We start from the raw sequence: 18,553 nt of genomic DNA on the forward strand, positions 1-18,553 counted from the left end.
TCAAAGGTCTCTCTCTCCCACCTCCTTCCCTCTTTCCCCACCCCCTTCCCCTTCCCCCTCCCCCTCCTCTCTCTCCCCTCTCCACCTCTCCTCTCTCTCTCTCCCCCACTCCCCCTCTCCTCTCTCTCTCTCTCTCTCTCTCCCCCCCTGCTAAGAAATTGGGAACAACGGAGTCGGTTAGGACAGCTGGCATCCCAGTGGGGTCCGTCTGAGCTCAAGGACTGAAGCCTCAGATGGGAGCTTCTCCCCACACTGCAGGGGGGCCACTCACTCTTAACTGGCTCAACTGGAACTCACTGCCTTGCAAGCAGCCCCTCTGCTCACCCAGCACCCAGCAGAGGGGAGCTGGCAAAGAATTCAAGAGACAGGTATCTGAAGAGGAGAACGTAGGTTGAGTGTGACACCGTGCTGCCTGCAGTCAGAGGCCTGTCCTTCAGGATGTGTGGATAGGCCCTGTGTTGCTGCATCCCCCTACTTGCCACCTCCCCCAGCACATACACAGTAGCCCATGCTAGGATCTAGCCAAGCCTTCACAGCAGCTGCCCTTGTCCAAGTCTAGACCAAGGATGTCAGACAGTCTACTCCTTAAGCACCTACTCCCTAAGAGCTCTTTCCTCAGCAGAAGTCCAAACTGCACTCAGAGGCCAGGACCACTCCACCTCACAAGCACACAACTCCAAGGACAGGGGAAATCTCTTTGCCATCTTGCTCCACTGATGAACAACTCCGATGGTTGGAAGTTCTTCCTCATACCCAGCTTCTAACAGGTTATATACAGCTGCCATTTACTAAGTGCTCCACTAAGGGTCTTATGTCATTCAGGCCAGTGAAGGGGTAGGTCCAGTCGTTATCTCAATTTACCAGATGGGGAAACTGAAGTTTGAGAGGTTGATGCTAAGAAGTGCTGGCACCAGAATCTGAACCCAGCTCTGACTCCAAGGCTTGCACTTTTAACCATCATCCCCTCTATCTGCCTGTGGTTTGCAGACCCTACTTCTGCTTTGTATCTGGAGCAATGCATCTTCAACTGCTCCAGACTGGGTATCGTCAGCTCCCTTCCTTCCATCTGTGGTCTCCAGCCCCTAGTCAGGACCGGGGCAGAGGCAGGGCACCAAGAACTAGCCCAGCCTCCAGGGTGACCAAAATCCCTCCATCTGGGAGCTGCACTGTGGAAGCTCTTTAGGCAACCTCCCCAAAACTGCTGGTTCCCGTGAAGCTGGATGGTAACCGAAACCCCTGATCTTTTAGACAATATCCATTGCAAAGTCATATCCAAATTGTATGTATGTCATTGTTTTGTTTTAGATAAAAGCAGGACTTTACACTGATCTTTAACAGATCTCACCTTGTTGGGTTTGACCCATTTCCCCACCTGTATTAAACCTTTTAGAACTTAGCTCTCCTTTAGAGCTTTATGTATCTGCAAACTTGAATAGCCTCATTCAAGTCACTAATAAAGGTCGAAATGAAGAGGGACACCTGCGTACAACACTAAATGCCTCTCTCCACCGTCAGTTCTATTATCTCCACTCTTTTTTTTTTTTTTTTTTTTAAGATGGAGTTTTGCTCTGTTGCCAAGCTGGAGTGCAATGGTGCAATCCTGGCTCACTGCAACCTGTCTCCTGGGTTCAAGTGATTCTCCTGCCTCAGCCTCCTGAGTAGCTGGAACTACAGGTGCCCAACACCAGGCCCGGCCAATTTTTTTGTATTTTTTTAGTAGAGACAGGGTTTCACCACGTTGGCCAGGATGGTTTCAATATCCTGACCTCATGATCCACCCGCCTCAGCTTCCCAAAGTGTTGGGATTACAGGCATGAGCTACCGCACCTGGCCTATTATCTCCACACGTCTTTTTCCTTTTTTTTTTTTTTTTTTGAGATGGAGTCTCGCTCTGTTACCCAGGCTGGAGTGCAGTGGCGCAATTTTGGCTCACTGCAAGCTCTGCCTCCCGGGTTCACACCATTCTCCTGCCTCAGCCTCCCAAGTAGCTGGGATTACAGGCGCCCACCACCATACCTGGCTAATTTTTTGTATTTTTTAGTAGAGACAGGGTTTCATCATGTTAGCCAGGATAGTATCAATATCCTGACCTCGTGATCCACCCGCCTCGGCCTCCCAAAGTGCTAGGATTACAGGTGTGAGCCACCACGCCCGGCTATTATCTCCACTCTTAAGGAGGCTGTCTAATCAGTTCTAAAACTGTCTAACTACATCACCATGAAGCACACGCTTCTCTGTCATGGTGGCATGGAGACTGCCAATGCCTTGTCAAAATCAAGATTCACTGATCTCTGGCATTCCCTCAACCTACGGGACCAGTAACCATCGGAAAAAAAAAACTTATTTGGCAATATTGGTTCTTAGACAACCCATGCTAGCGCCTGATCTCCTTTTTATTATATAAGCACTTTTAAACATGGAGTGACCTATTCTAGAATTTTTTTTTTTTGAGACAGAGTCTCGCTCTGTCGTCCAGTCTGGAGTGCAGTGGCGCGATCTCGGCTCACTGCGAGTTCCACCTCCCAGGTTCACGCCATTCTCCCACCTCAGCCTCCTGAGCAGCTAGGACTACAGGCCCCCGCCACCACGCCCAGCTAATTTTTTTGTATTTTTAGGAGACAGGGTTTCACTGTGTTAGCCAGGATAGTCTCCATCTCCTGACCTCGTGATCTGCCCGCCTCGGCCTCCCAAAGTGCTGGGATTACAGGCATGAGCCACTGCGCCTGGCCAACCTATTCTAGAATTTTGTCACAGATCAGTCAGTACTAACCTTATGTGTTTATAATTTTTACAACCCACCCTTTCCTCTTCATTGAAAGGCAGGACTTTTGTCCATTTGCGGCCTGTCACTACTCCTGCTCGCAGTGGGATGAGGGTTATGGAGCTGGCATGGTGGGGAGCAAGGGGCACATCCAGAAGATGACACTATCACCTCCAAGACCCCACATCTCATGAGATTGAGTGGGAAATCACTGAGGATGTGGAAGGAGGGGAAATGACCCCAGAGAAGTCAGAAGACCTGGGTTGTGCACATCCCTCAGACCAAAGGTGCCAAGGATGCGCAGGCCTCAGGAAGGCAGGAGCTCCACTTGTTAAAAAAGAGTCGGGTGTTTCTGGAAATGACTCAAGAGTCTATGCCCAAACCCTAAGGAAACAGAACCAGTAGTGGTGACCGGTGACATTTTATTCAAGAGAAGTCAAAACCCAGGCCCAGCCAGCTGAATAGCAGGGGACTCCCCAAAAGAGGAGAATGGGAAGAGGAAGACAGAGGAAAAACACCCATTCTGTCCCATTTCCCTTGCACCCTATCCCCTAAGGGTTAACCCCCCACTCCCCTCCTCCCCAGCCCAAACCCCATCTCCCTTTAATCACATCTGATACTGAGCAGCCCAGCAGGGAACAAAGAGACTATTTAGAGAAATGGGGCCGAGAAAGTGACCCCCGCACTCTGGGGCGGCTGCCTGGATGCCAGCACAAAGGCGGCATTTCAGAGCTGAAATTTCAGCACCCAACTTGATTAAAGGATTCCACAGGCTTGGAGGAGGATGGATGGGGGTGTGAAGTCCACTGCTCCCTGAATTAACCCTTCTCCAGGGCAGCAGACACCCCTCCCACCAGTGCAGATGCTCACCATTCACTCCCCACACCCCATCCTGGGACCAGGCTGCACCCAGGCCTGGAGGCCCTGCCTCCTGCAGAGGTTAGGGAAGCCCAGCTCCTCCTCTTGGAAGGGGAGCTGGCAGTGGAATGGAGGTCAAGGCTGGCATATTCAGGAAGCCAGTTTTCCCTCTATTCCTGTTCATGTCAATATACACCCTCCCCCTGACCCTCTAGGAGGGAGGAGCCAGTGTGACTGGTCTTACCTCAGGTTGGGTAAGCAGGATGGAGAAAGGAAGAGGACTCATTAGAACCTCAGGCAGAGGAAGCGGGAGCTCCAGCTCTGACTTAATGCTTCTGGAACCCAGAAGCACCACCACCCCAGTACCATCCCTGCAAGGCCTCAGAGGATCACCAGCCCCAAACAGGAAAGAAAGGATATCTTATAAGGGCTGGGAAGATGGCATGGGTGTGGCACACCAAAGAGGTGGGCCACAGAGGACAGCATGTGGGCAGAGTCCTGAGGAGGAGTGGGGACAGAGGCGTGGGGGCAGGGGTAGGCAGGTGCTCGGTCCTTGCTTCAGCCGCTGACTTGCCCAGCAGGGCTCTGCCTGGGGACGGTGGGAGATCAGCACACCCCCATGCTTCCTGCTGGGGCACTGCTCCTGAAAGGGGATCCGAGCCCACGATAAGAGGCTCGAAGCAGGTCCTTAGGAAACAATGGGTGGCTTGATGAGACCTGCTCTGTGATACTCCTGAGAAGGGAGAAGCCCCTGCAGCCAGTCCCCACTGGAAAGGAAATTGGGGGTTTCCGTGGCAACCAGCTCCCTGGGTACAAAGACTCGTCTGTCTGCTGGGAAGGCAGCTGAGGTGTCTCCCCTGCAGCAGCCTTTGCTCTGGGGAACAGGGAGATGGAGGGAAGGATGTGGGGGATCCAAAGGGTCTAAGGGCCTCTGGTGCTTCTTAAGGAACTGACAGTCACAGGGCCACTAGAATAGGTGTATGCTCCAGGCAGCATGGCGGTAACAGGGAAGCAAAAGGTGGTGACATCGCAGATAAGCAGAGGGGAAGGGGGTTGGAAAGTTGAATATTTTATTTACACATATAAAGTGGGAATGAAAATTGGGCAAGGGCAGGAAGATGACTCCAGCTCAGTCGGTGATGATGAGCTCGTCCACCCCCCAGTCTTCATAGCTCCCATCTGGCAGGTAACGGCGAATGATGATGGGGATCTTTCGGGCCCTGTGGCAGGGGAAAAGTCACAAGTACATGAGGGCTGGTGACCCCAGCTCTGCCGCAGAAGGAACAGATTGTGTGCAAAACACAAGGAAAGAGAAGTCTTAGGAGCAGCCTCTTGGGGCTGATGAGTGTACTTTGTAAGAAAGCAATTACAAGAAAAAGAAAGTTTTTATATCAGACAAGCGGGGGAAGAGTGATAGAATATTGGTAAGGCCTCCTGCAGCAGGAACAGGGAAACTCCAACAGCCAGAAAAGGTCCCGGTCTCATCAGTGCCCTCCCCGCTTTCCCTGCCTCCTCTTCTCTCTTCCTCCTACCTCCTGGTGAGCTGTTCCTAACGATCTGTAGGAATAAGCATCAACTTCTTCAGCCAGGGAAGTGGGAGCAAAGGGTGCAACAGAGAACCCAACAGATGCCTCCCAGAGATTTGGAGAAGTGAACCATGATTTCAGTGACTTACTTGAGTTCCTTCATGGCAATGAGCAGAGGATCTGTCTCCCCCTCCAGCTCCACCATCACAGGGGCACACATCCTGTAGGGATACGCACAGGTGTTGGGGAGACTACAAACCCAGGGAGAAGGGCCTAACAGGCAGTGAAGGTGGAACGGCATCCTGGTCCCCACCTAGAAACATCATCTTCTAGGTAGACAGGCATAGTAGGGAGTGGTGTGTAGGGGCACTGCCAGAGATCTTCCCTGGCAGAGGCCTATCGCAGACTCCTGAGCCCAGTGGCCACAGCAGAGTATCCCGGTGGAAAGGGTGGCGTGTGCAAAGGCACACCATTCTAACTGCTCCAACCCCAGAGCCTTGCCTCAGTGCCCAGGGCCCCTCATTTCAATTTCTATTTTCTCTCTCTCTCTATTTTTTGGAGAGAAAGTTTCACTCCCATTGCCCAGACTGGAGTGCAATGGCAAGATCTCGGCTCACTGCAACCTCCACCTCCCAGGTCCAAACAATTCTCCTGCCGCCTCCCCAGCAGCTGGGACTATAGGCACATACCACCAGCTATGCTTATTTTTTGTATAGATGGGGTTTCACCATGTTGCCTAGGCTGGTCTCAAACTCCTGGGCTCAAGCAATCTGCCTGCCTCAGCCTTCCAAATTGCTGGGATGAAACCCAGCCTCATTTCCATTCTCTATAGCCACAACACCTCAGTAGAAGCCCTGCCCTTCCTGCCCAGCCCTCCCTACCCTTCACCTGAGGCCAGCAGGCAGTCCAGGGACTCATCTGCTTACAACACTGCCATGACTCCCCTTGGCTATCAGGCCAGAGTGCAGTCTGGTCCCTGTTCGCCTTCCTAGCACAGTCCCGTGCTACTTTCCTGTATTTACCCCACATTCCAGCCATACCAAACTATTTCTGGTTCCCTAGACGCGCCATGTTGTTTCCCTTTTGTGTGCTCTTACAAGCTCTTCATCTCCCTAAAAGCCTGCGAGAGGTCCGGATGTCTCCATCCTGGAAATCGTGTGCTGACTTTTCAGTACCCCAAGTCACTTAGGATATACTTTTCTTGGCACCAATCTCACTGAACTGTAACTACTTGTTTGGAAAGTTTCCACATTAGACCATGAGCTCCTGGTGGCCCAGAACCACATGTGATTCACCACGGAGGTCTAGCCCCCAGCACAACACTTGGCCCACAGTGGAGACTACCACCAAGCAAAGGGATGCCAATTCTAGGCCCATCTCCTCTAGGAAGTCAGTCTTGATGATTCCAGCTCAGGTTCACACTAACACATCCAGAATGAACAGGAGAGCATGCTAAAAAATACAGGTTCACGGGTCCTTCTCCAGAATCCCTGAACAGAATCTCTAGTGAAGCGGCCTGAGAGCCTGCATTTGCAGAACTGCCCAGATAATTCTGATAATCAGCTAGTCTGAGAGCTACCAGCTTACTAATTTTATTACTAAATATTTCAATTTATATTACTCCCAAAAGCCTGAAAATTTCCCAAGGGCAGAGATGGAAGATTTAACTTTCCCTATATCCTCTCTCAATAAGTATTCAAACTTTCCCAAAATATAAAGCTTTAAAGAATGTGGCAGAATACTTTCCATGATCTGCATATGCTTGCTTTCTTTTAAAATATAAATAATTCAAGGGCATTCACTCATTCAGCACCTATTATGCACATGGAATGTGCAAGATGTGTCCTTAAGTAATTTAATTTTTCTTGCACCACGGCCTCTACAAATAAACACATCCACCATCCAGTTAAGAAGCAGATGTGGCCGGGCGCGGTGGCTCAAGCCTGTAATCCCAGCACTTTGGGAGGCCGAGACGGGTGGACCACGAGGTCAGGAGATCAAGACCATCCTGGCTAACACAGTGAAACCCCGTCTCTACTAAAAAAATATAAAAAACTAGCCAGGCAAGGTGGCGGGCGCCTGTAGTCCCAGCTACTTGGGAGGCTGAGGCAGGAGAATGGCGTAAACCCGGGAGGCGGAGCTTGCAGTGAGCTGAGATCTGGCCACTGCACTCCAGCCTGGGTGACAGAGCAATACTCCATCTCAATAACAACAACAACAAAAAGAAGCAGATGTGACAAACATCATCAGCCACCAGGTGGTGCTAATGAACCAGACTGAAACTCCATCCAAAACCCACCCAAGAAACAGTTGTTCTGGCCGGGTGCAGTGGCTCACGCCTGTAATCACAGCACTTTGGGATGCTGAGGCAGGCAAATCACCCGAGGTCAGGAGTTTGAGACCAGCCTGGCCAATATGGTGAAACCCCATCTCTACTACAAATACAAAAAAATAGTTGGGCACGGTGGCGCGTGCCTGTGGTCCCAGCTACTCGGGAGGCTGAGGTACGAGAATCGCTTGAACCAGGAGGTAAAGGTTGCAGTGGGCCAGGCCGGGCGCGGTGGCTCAAGCCTGTAATCCCAGCACTTTGGGAGGCCGAGACGGGCGGATCACGAGGTCAGGAGATCGAGACCATCCTGGCTAACACAGTGAAACCCCGTCTCTACTAAAAACACAAAAAACTAGCCGGGCGAGGTGGCGGGCGCCTGTAGTCCCCGCTACTCGGGAGGCTGAGGCAGGAGAATGGCATAAACCCAGGAGGCGGAGCTTGCAGTGAGCTGAGATCCGGCCACTGCACTCCAGCCCGGGTGACAGAGCAAGACTCCGTCTCAAAAAAAAAAAAAAAAAAAAAAAAAGTTGCAGTGGGCCAAGATGGCACCACTGGACTCCAGCCTAGGCGACAAAGTGAGACTCCATCTGCACCTACCAAGTGCAGAGTCCCATTATGGCTGTACAAGAGCTTAAAGCAGGCAAGAAGCCACCGGAAGGTGTCATGGCCCTTAAGTGGAAAGAGCACTAAAGACGGGAATGAGCTGGATCAAGCTTCGCTCCCCAAGAAAAACAGGACACTTGGCTGGGCGCAGTGGCTCATGCCTGTAATCCCAGCACTTTGGGAGGCCAAGGCGAGTGGATCACCTGAGGTCATGAGTTCGAGACCAGCCTGACCAACATGGTGAAACCCTGTCTTTACTAAAAATACAAAATATTAGCCAGGCGTGGTGGCGGGCACCTGTAATCCCAGCTACTCGGGAGGTTGAGGCAGGAGAATTCCTTGAACCCAGGAGGCAGAGGTCGCAGTGAGCCAAGATCATGCCATTGCACTCCAGCCTGGGCAACAAGAGTGAAACTCCGTTTAAAAAAAAAAAAGAAAGAAAGAAAAGGAAAACAGGACACTTGGACTTATTAGTGGCCTGGATGTCAGTGGCCTGGATGTCGGCCTCAAAACCTTTAAGTGCTTCACATTGCCCAGCAAATGAACTCCAGTATTCTGAACTTGTCACTCATGGGACCAGTGTCATCTTTTCCAGCCTCATGCCCCAAGCTGCTTGTGATCCCTCACCACAAATCCACCACCTGGACCTTTCCTTGGGCTGTTTCTGGCACCTGGAGTACCCACAAAACCAAATCTCTTTACCTGTCCCCACTAGAATTCTAATCCCTTCACAAGGCTTTCCCAGTCACCTCTGCAATAACTCTCTTTGTACCTTTCATAAAGCACCACTCATGTCTGCCTTGGGTTGTGGGTACCTGTGCACAGGTCTATCTGCCCCACCAGAAAACACCTGGAGGACTAGGGATTACGTCTTTTTTTTTCTTTTTTAAAATTATTTTTGGTAATAGAGCCTCACTCTGTCACCCAGGCTGGAATAGTGGTGTGATCTCGACTCTCTGCAACCTCTACCTCCCAGGTTCAAACGATTCTCCTGCCTCAGCCTCCCCAGTAGCTGGGACTACAGGCGTGCGCCACCACACCCGGCTAATTTTTGTATTTTTAGTAGAGACGGGGTTTCACCATGTTGGCCAGGCTGGTCTCAAACTCCTGACCTCAGGTGATCTGCCCACCTTGGCCTTCCACAGTGCTCAGATTCCAGGTGTGAGCCACCGCGCCTGGCTGGGACTACATCTTTAATCATCTCAGCGTCCCATCGGGTGCTAATGCAGTATCTTTCCTCAGTGCTGAAAGACTGTTTAACTTGCAAATAAACAATCTATTTGTTTTAAAAATAACTTATGAATTCTTGTTTCTGCTGGGCCACTTTTAGTCTCTATCAGTGTGCCCCATAGAATGCTCTGCAATGATGGAAGTGTCCTATCCCCCTGTGCTATCCTTTATGGTAACCACTAGCCACATGTGGCTACTACACACACTTGAAATGTGGCTAGTTATAATCCCAGCACTTTGGAGGCTGAAGCAGGGGTCTCACTGGAAGCCAGGAGTCTTTTTGTGAGACCCTGTCTCTACAAAAAAATTAAGACATTAGCCAGGTGTGGTGGCATTAGCTACCTGGGAGGCTAAAGTGGGAAGATCACTTAAGCCTAGAAGTTTTGAGGCTGCAGTGAGCTATGATAGCACCACTGCACTCCAGCCTGGGCGATACAGCCAAACTGTCTCTAAAAAAATAAAAGGCTGGGCGTGGTGGCTCAGCCTGTAATCCCAGTACTTTGGGAGGCCGAGGTAGGAGGATCACCTGAGATCAGGAGTTCAAGACCAGCCTGGCCAGCGAACACGGTGAAATCCCATCCCTACTAAAAATACAAAAATTAGCCAGGCACGGTGGCGGGCACCTGTAACTCGCTACTCGAGAGGCTCTGGTGGGAGAATCACTTGAACCTGGGAGGCAGAGGATGCAGGGAGCCGAGATCACGCCACTGCACTCCAGCCTGGGTGACAGAGTGAGACTCCTTCTCAAAAATAAAAATAAATAAATAAATAAATAAAAGAAGTGTGGGTGGCTAGTAAGACAGAAACTGAATTTCTAATTTTATTTAATTGTACTTAATGTAAATGGGTACATACAGTTCATGGCTACCATAATTGGTGGTGCAGGCCCAGAGGATCCTGACGTTGGTGGTATATTGGGTAGGGATATCATACTGGGCATGACTCTAATGCCACGCAGAAGAGCAAGGAGTACAACCAGGCTGAGAAGAGGTCCGCTGCTGAGGAATGGGGAAGAACAATGTTGCCCACCCATAAAACCCTTTATTGAGGTAGACATGATGGTCATCTTTATCCCTACAGGACTAGAGGAGACAACAGCCCAATGCTGCTTGAACACTAAGGAGGGGAATTTACAGACAGCATTGCTGCCCCTATAAGCACACAGAGTTCACAAATCTGGCCCCAGCTTTCTTTTGGTTTTTTTTTTTTTTTGAGATGGAGTCTTACTCTGTCGCTCCGGCTGGAGTGCAGTGGTGCGATCACAGTTCACTGCAGTCTCAACCTCCTGGCCTTAGGTGATCCTCTTACGTCAGCCTCACGAGTAGCTAGGACTACAGGCGCACACCACCACACTTGGCTAATTTTTTGTATTTTTTCTAGAGATGGGGGTTTCACCATGTTGCCCAGGCTAGTTTTGAACTTCTGGGCTCAAGCAATCCACCTGCTTCATCCTCCCAAAGTGCTGGGATTACAGGGAGCCACGGCATCCAGCCGCTTTTCTTTCTAGGCTAATTTCCACTATTCCCTTCTTGAACTACCCCCGCTCCTCCAGATACCCACCATTTCCCACATCAGCCTATAGGGAGTTTGGGGCAGGGGCTCCTATTCTCAGTCTCGTGCTTCCCCACAATACCATTAGAGCACCCCACTCTGTCCCCTCACCTACTCCTCACAAGAAAGGAGGAGGAGGGAAGTTTGCTGATTTTCAAATCCCCAAAACCCCACCACTGCTCTGTGCTTTCATCTCTCTAGTGTGCTCTCAAGCTGGAGGGCCCCCCACTCTGCTGGGCTGGCCATAGTCTACCTCACTTCAAGAACCACCTCAAAGCCAGGCATGGTTGCTCATGCTTGTAATCCCAGTTCCAGCACTTTGGGAGGCTGAGGCAGGAGAATCACTTGAGGCTGAGTTCAAGACTGTCCTGGGCAACATCATGAGACCCCTATCTCTACAAAAAATACAAAGCCAGGCATAGTGGCACATACCTGTAGTCCCACCTTGAAGCTACTTGGGAGGTTGAGGCAAGAAAATTGCTTGAGCCAGCCAGGCGCAGTGGCTCATGCCTGTAATCCCAGCACGTTGGAAGGCCGAGGCAGGTGGATCACGAGGTCAGGAGATTGAGACCATCCTGGCTAACACGGTGAAACCCCATCTCTACTAAAAATACAAAAAAATTAGCCAGGCATTGTGGCAGGCGCCTGTAGTCCCAGCTACTCGGGAGGCTGAGGCAGGAGAATGGTGTGAACCTGGGAGGCAGAGCTTGCAGTGAGCCGAGATTACGCCACTGCACTCCAGCCTGGGTGACAGAGCAAAACTCCATCTCAAAAAAAAAAAAAAAAAAAAAGAGAGAGAAAAAGAAAATTGCACCGGCCAGGCGTGGTGGCTCACGCCTGTAATCCCAGCACTTTGGGAGGCTGAGGCAGGTGGATCACAAGGTCAGGAGTTCGAGAGCAGCCTGGCCAATATGGTGAAACCCCGTCTCTACTAAAAACACAAAAATTAGCCGGGGGTGGTGGTGGACGCGTGTAGTCCCAGCCACTCGGGAGGCTGAGGCAGGAGAAACACTTGAACCCAGGAGGCGGAGGCTGCAGTGAGCCGAGATCAGGCCACTGCACTCCAGCCTGGGAGACAGAGCAAGACTCTGTCTCAAAAAAAAAAAAAAAATTGCTTGAGCCCAGGAGTTTGAGGCTGCAATGGGCTATGATCAGGCCCCTGTGCTCCAGCATGGGCAATAGAGTGAGATCTAGACTCGGAAAATAAAACAACAAAGAACTACCATGGCTGGGCACAGTGGCTCTCACCTGCAATCCCAACACTTTGGGAGGCAGAGGCAGGTGTATCACTTGAAGCTAGGAGTTCGAGACTAGCCTAGGCAACATGGCAAGACCCTGTCTCTAAAAACACAACAATTAGTTAGGTGTGGTGGTACATGCCTTTAATGCCAGCTACCTGGGAGGCTGAGGGACAAGAATCACTTGAACCTGGGAGGCAGAGGTTGCAGTGAGCTGAGATTGTGCCATTGCACTCCAGTCTAGGCGACTCAGTCTCTTTTTTTGAGACTCTATCTCAAAAAAAAAAAAAAAAAAATCACTGGTACCCATTGGCTCTGAATTCACCTTTTTTGCTGCACGAATGTGACAGGCAACCATCTAGTTCTGTTTTGTTTGTTTTTTTTAATCATTTTTCTCCCATACTATTACTTGACTTCTCAGATGTTCATATCCTAGTTCTCCTATTAGATCACAAGCTCCCTGAGGGCAGGGGCCTAGCACAATGCCTGGTACGCAGGGACGGACGCCACCACCTTTGGAATGTGAGAGCAGAGAGTGTTTTCAGGTGCCAGGCTGGGCAAGATCAGCGGTACAGGAGCTCACTGTGGTCTGACAGATAGAGAAGACAGTGAAGGGGCAATCACTCACGCAATCTGGAGCGCTCGGGTGCCCAGCACACGGGCTCGCTCGTACTTGGTCATATATGGTGTGGTGATTCGCTTCTGGTTGGCCTGCGGTCGCTCCCCAGAGGGGAGGATCTCGACATTCTCCTGGCCTTCCTGGACACCAAGACAAAAAAGAGGGAAAATCTCAGGTGGCATTTTTGGATTACAGGGAGGGTGATAATGACAACTATCACAATCCCCGCTACCGCCACCATTAATGCTTACTGCATATCAGGGTATTGCATGACTGCTTCCCAACAACTCATGTAATCCTTACAATAACCTTATGAGGCAGGGATTACAGTTCTCATTTCAGAGGCTTGGAAAGTCAGCTAACCTGACATAGCCTGAGACCTTGTAATGGAGGACCATGACTGAGATTCCAGAGCTGGCTGCCTCATCCAGAAGAGAGCAGAGGGCCTGGAGATGGGGTTGTCTGAGAACATTGGTCCTGTAAAAGAGGTCCTGGCACAAAAAAATTACCCTAAGCAGGAAACTAGGAATAGTCTCCCCATCTTTCAGATAGGGGAGCTAAGCCAATGGGTCAAGTGACTAGAAAAGTCAAAGTAAAGGCAGGAATATTTAACAATTACTTACTAAGCATTTGTCCTGAATCAGATATCGTTAACAGATACTGAGAAAGCAAGCTAGGAATTTCTGCTCTCAAAGAATTAATGGTCTAAAGGGGGAGACAAAAGTAAACAGAGCAGGTGCTATGAAGGAATGCAGTGTGCAACAGAGTTCCCAAGGAGGTGGGGACACCTCACACTGGGAGTCAGGAAAACTCCAGGGATGAGATTTGAGCTCACCTAGAAGGATGAGCAGCAGCTGTCAAACCAACGAGGAAGGAGGCAACATGCAAAGGCACAGAGGAGAAAGAGGTTTGGACAGCTAGTTATGGACAATAATTAGAATGAAAGGTGCGTAGAGGATTGTAGGCAGGAGAATAAATTCTGTGCTATATAAAGAATTAAGTAAACAGGCCGGGCACGGTGGCTCACGCCTGTAATCCCAGCACTTTGGGAGGCTGAGGTAGGTGGATCACAAGGTCAGGAGATCGAGACCACCCTGACTAACATGGTAAAACTCCGTCTCTACTAAAAATACAAAAAAAAAAAAAATTAGCCGGGCGTGGTGGCAGGCGCCTGTAGTCCCAGCTACTCAGGAGCCTGAGGCAGGAAAATGGCGTGAACCCAGAAGGCGGAGCTTGCAGTGAGCCCAGATCTCACCACTGCGTTCCAGCCTGGGCAACAGAGCAAGACTCCATCTCAAAAAAAAAAAAAAAAAGGTTGACTCTGAGCTGGACATGGTGGTGCAGAACCTGCAGTTCCAGCTACTTGAGAGGCTGAACTGGAAGGATCACTTGAGCCCAAGAGTTCAAGGCTGTAGTGCGCTATGACCGCACTTGCAAATAGCCATTGTACTCTAGCCTAGACAACGTAGCAAGACACCACTTCTTAATTTAAAACAAGCAAACAAACAACAACAACAGAAAGAAAGGATCACTCTGGATACTCTGTTGAGAATATTCTGCAGGGGGCAGTGGCAGAAGTGGAGAGGCCATTTAGGAAAGCCTGTAGTAACCAAGCACGTGGGCAAGTAAGAAAGGGCGCTGAAAGGAGAAGAGCACTCAGAGCAGAGTCTGGAGTGAGACTGAAGCAGGAAAACCAGCCACACAATTCCTGCAGGAATGTGGCTGAAAAGCAATGAGATCTAAGCCAGCCTAAGGCACCAGGAGTAGAAAAATGCAGACAGGGCTGAAGTACATCCAGAAGGCACAATCTACATGACAGTGATGGGAAGGCGACCAGAATGATGGAGGAGGACACACCTGACTCACGCGAAAAGGTATCGGAAAGTGCCATGCAGAGAGAGAGAGGGCTCCATGTCTCTCCAGGACATAACTGCATTTTTTTCCCTCATCAGTCACACAGGACAGAAAGCCTTACTTTCCTCATGAGGCTAGCAACCTATCCACCTACTTGCTCAAGCCAGAAACCTGAGAGTCGTCCTTGTCACCGCTCACTTTCTCAGCCCCATAACCAACCCACCGAAATAACTCTTTCATCTGTCTTCTCATCACCTGCACTACCAGCACCTATATCCAAGCCACAGGCCTCTCACCTTCCACTCTTGCCCTTCCCCAGTTCACTCCTTACTCAAGGCAGGATTGCACTTTCTAAAATGTGAACTGGACTGTGCCCTGGCTCAAAATTTGTCAGTAGCTTCCCATTGCCTTTAGGCTACAAAATACTGCCTCATCTGAGCCCTGCTTACCTCTTCCTTTTGCTCCCTAACTAGTCCCACCCTGCAGAAAGCACCTGGCACATAATAAACATTCAACACATGTTTGCCGAATGAAGGAAGGCACTGTTTAACTTGGCAGTGAACTAACTGCCCCAGAAGCCACAGGCTGTGGACCACATGGACAAAAGCTTTCAGGTCCACCCTGCAGGGCTGTTCTGCTATGCAAGACTAGAACACAGCTCACTCTAACTGGTAATGCTTATGGCAGGGGCCTTGACCACAAACAGAAGGCAGACACATTCAGCTAATTATCACCTGCCAGACTATTTGGCAGCTTGGGCTGCAGAGGTGGGAGCCTGAGGCTGAATACTGACCTCTTCAGCATTCTCCAAGTCATCTAGCCCTTCATCCTCCTCCACATCATCAAAGTCGTCACCATCAAAACTGTACAGGAAGAAGAGATCAGTTACTTAGAGCATCACTTACAAGAATCAAAGAGGGGCCAGGTACGGTGACTCACACTTGTAATCCTGGTACTCTGGGAGACCGAAGTGTGTGGATCACTTGAGGCCAGGAACTCGAGACCAGCCTGGCCAACGTGGCAAAACCCCGTCTCTACTAAAAATACAAAAACTAGCCAGGCATGGTGGCACATGTCTGTAATACCAGCTACTCGGGAGGTTGAGTCACAAGAATTGCTTGAACCCAGGAGGTGGAGATTGCAGTGAGCCAAGATCGCACTGCTGCACTCCAGCATGGGTGACAGAACAAGAACCTGTCTCAAATTAAATAAAATAAGAAAAATAAAAAATAAAAATCAGAGGCCGGGTGTGGTGGCTCTGGGATTAAGCCTGTAATCCCAGCACTTTGGGAGACCAAGGCGGGCAGAGTTCAAGGCCAGCCTGACCAACATAGTGAAACCCCGTTTCTACTAAAAATACAAAATTAGCTGGGAGTGGTGGCACATGCCTGTAATCCCAGCTACTTGGGAGGCTGAGGCAGGAGAATCGCTTGAACCCAGGAGGCAGATGTTGTGGTGAGCTGAGATCACGCCATTGCACTCCAGCTTGGGCAACAAGAGCGAAACTCCATCTCAAAAAAAACCCAAAAAAACAAAACAAAACAAAAAAATCAAAGAGGGCAGAGATCTGTGTCTCTCCCAGTATGTAAGAAGCACTCAAATGTCTACTTGATAAGTAAATCAGCCAGGCGCAGTGACTCACGTCTGTAATCCCAGCACTTTGGGAGGCCGAGGCGGGTGCATCACCTGAGGTCAGGAGTTCGAGACCAGCCTGGCCAACATGGAGAAATCCCATCCCTACTAAAAATACAAAAAAATTAGCCGGGCGTGGTGGCAGGCACCTGTAATCCCAGCTACTCAGGAGGCTGAGGCAAGAGAATTGCTTGAACCCGAAAGGCGGAGGTTGCAGTGAGCCAAGGTCACCCCACTGCACTGCAGCCTGGGTGACACAGTGAGACTCCTTCTCAAAAAAAAAGAATACTAAGTAAATCCGACTTTTGTTCCATTTTACTGCTTTAATTTTTCCCCATCTGCCCCCAAATTTCGCTAGGACTCATTCATCATCACTGTTTCCCTCTCTATTGAATCATTCCCATCAGCATATTTTTTTTTTTTTTTTTGAGACAAAGTCTAGCTCTGTCACCCAGGCTGGGGGCACTGCAACCTCCGCCTCCCGGGTTCAAGCAATTCTCCTGTCTCAGTCTCCCAAGTAGCTGGATTATAGGCACATGCCACCATGCCCAGCTAATTTTTGTATTTTTAGTAAAGATGGGGTTTCCCCATGTTGACTAGGCTGGTCTCGAACTCCTGACCTCAGGTCATCCACCCTCCTCAGCCTCCCAAAGTGCTGGGATTACAGGTGTGAGGCACAGAGCCCGGGCCCCATCAGCATTTCAACATGTGCTTTCCTCATGTAAAACAAAAACAAAAACAAACAAACAAAAAACCTTACTTCTCTTCTCCCTCCCCCATAGCCCTAATTCCAAGGTGCCCTTTGAAGCAAAAATGTGTGAAAGAGCTGTCCACCCTCACTGCCCCCAATTCCTCTATTCCCATTGTGTCATAATCTCACTCCCAAAAGTCTTTCACCCCGATAGCTCCATCAAAACCACTTTCCAAGCTCATTAATGATCTCCACGTTGCTAAATCCAATGGCCAACTCTCATTCTCATTTAGCCTGATCTATCAGCTGGCACATTAGGCCACTTGCTCTCCTCACTTGACTCCAACAACACCTCACTTTCTTGGTGCTCCCGCACCTCCCCGGCTTCTCTTTTCCTCCAAGCACTCAATGTCCAAATGCCCTAATGCTCAGCCACGAGTCATCTCCTCTTCTCTACTGACACTCACTAGGAATGCGGTAGCGATCCCACATGTTTCTTATTTTTATCTTCAGACTAGCTCTCTTTGCGCCCACACATCCAACAGGTAATTTTTTGGCTCTATCTTTAAAATAGTAATATATCCAGAATTCAAAACCAGTTCTCACCATCTCTACTCCTACTGACTTATTTCAACCAGATTACTACAAACAGGCCGGGCACGGTGGCTCACGCCTGTAATCCCAGCACTTTGGGAAGCCGAGGTGGGTGGATCACTTGAGGTCAGGAGTTCGAGACCAGTTTGGCCAACATGGTGAAACCCGTCTCTACTAAAAATACAATTAGCCAGGTATGGTGGTGCACGCCTATAATCCCAGCAACTCGGGAGGCTGAGGCAGGAGAATCCCTTGAACCCGGGAAGCAGAGGCTGCAGTAAACCGAGATCGCGCCACTGCACTCCAGCCTGGGCGACAGAACGAAACTCCGTCTCAAGAAAAAACAAAAAAATTACTGTAATGAACAGTCTCAGGCTTTTATTTAATGCCACCCGGGGAGCTGCCCCAGACCCTCCTGTGGAGTACTCCTACACTATGTACTTCTAGAACTGTGAAGAACTTCTAGAACTACGTACTTCACAGAAGCAGATGGAGAACTGGGGAAGCTCACGCGACCACCATTACCTGCTTGCTTGCTTACTTATGGGCCTGTGCCGCCTATTCTACAAAGTGAGCACGTGGAGAGGCAAGGATGATTCTTCATTCACCTCAGTATTCCCACTGCATGACACAGAGCCCGGCTCGGGGCAACATTTGAGGAAGGACACCTTTTCCACGGATCCCCTCTGGACCCTCGAGTCTGGGCCCTCCTGTGCCCAGCCTCCAGCCCGGGCTATGCTCCTGGGTCCCCGCCCTTCCCTTCCTAGGCTCCGCCGGCCCCCTCAGGACCCCAGGCCCCTCAGACATTGCCCCTAGACGCCAGGTTCCTCAGCTGCCTTCGACCCAAGCCCTGCCTCATCCGCCCCTTCCGAGTGTGCCGCAAAGGCCACTCCGCTCCCGCACTTACTTGTCCTCGTTGTCTGACATGACACCCTCGCCTCAGGGACCCCGCTGCACCCCGGTCCCGCACGGAGACCGGCAAACAGCGCCTCTACGACTCGCGGCGCCTCGCTTATCTTGCGCCTGCGCGGTAACCCAGAGGAAATCACTTCCGGGAGGCAGGCCAG

General features: G+C 50.3%; 1 protein-coding gene across 1 annotated transcript; it reads right to left on the minus strand.

The window, feature by feature from the left end:
• Positions 1 to 4,672: 4,672 nt before the first annotated feature.
• On the minus strand, positions 4,673 to 18,537 carry POLR2F (RNA polymerase II, I and III subunit F). Its single transcript, XM_007975725.3, has 5 exons — positions 18,394 to 18,537; positions 15,363 to 15,432; positions 12,725 to 12,855; positions 5,295 to 5,366; positions 4,673 to 4,839 (listed from the first exon to the last, which is right to left on the minus strand). Exons 1-5 carry the CDS (start codon positions 18,411 to 18,413, stop codon positions 4,749 to 4,751), a joined length of 384 nt encoding a protein of 127 aa, XP_007973916.1. The 5' UTR covers positions 18,414 to 18,537; the 3' UTR covers positions 4,673 to 4,748.
• Between the last annotated feature and the right edge of the window lie 16 nt (positions 18,538 to 18,553).

The sequence above is a fragment of the Chlorocebus sabaeus genome, chromosome 19 (assembly GCF_047675955.1).
Source record: "Chlorocebus sabaeus isolate Y175 chromosome 19, mChlSab1.0.hap1, whole genome shotgun sequence".
NCBI lineage: Eukaryota > Metazoa > Chordata > Mammalia > Primates > Cercopithecidae > Chlorocebus > Chlorocebus sabaeus.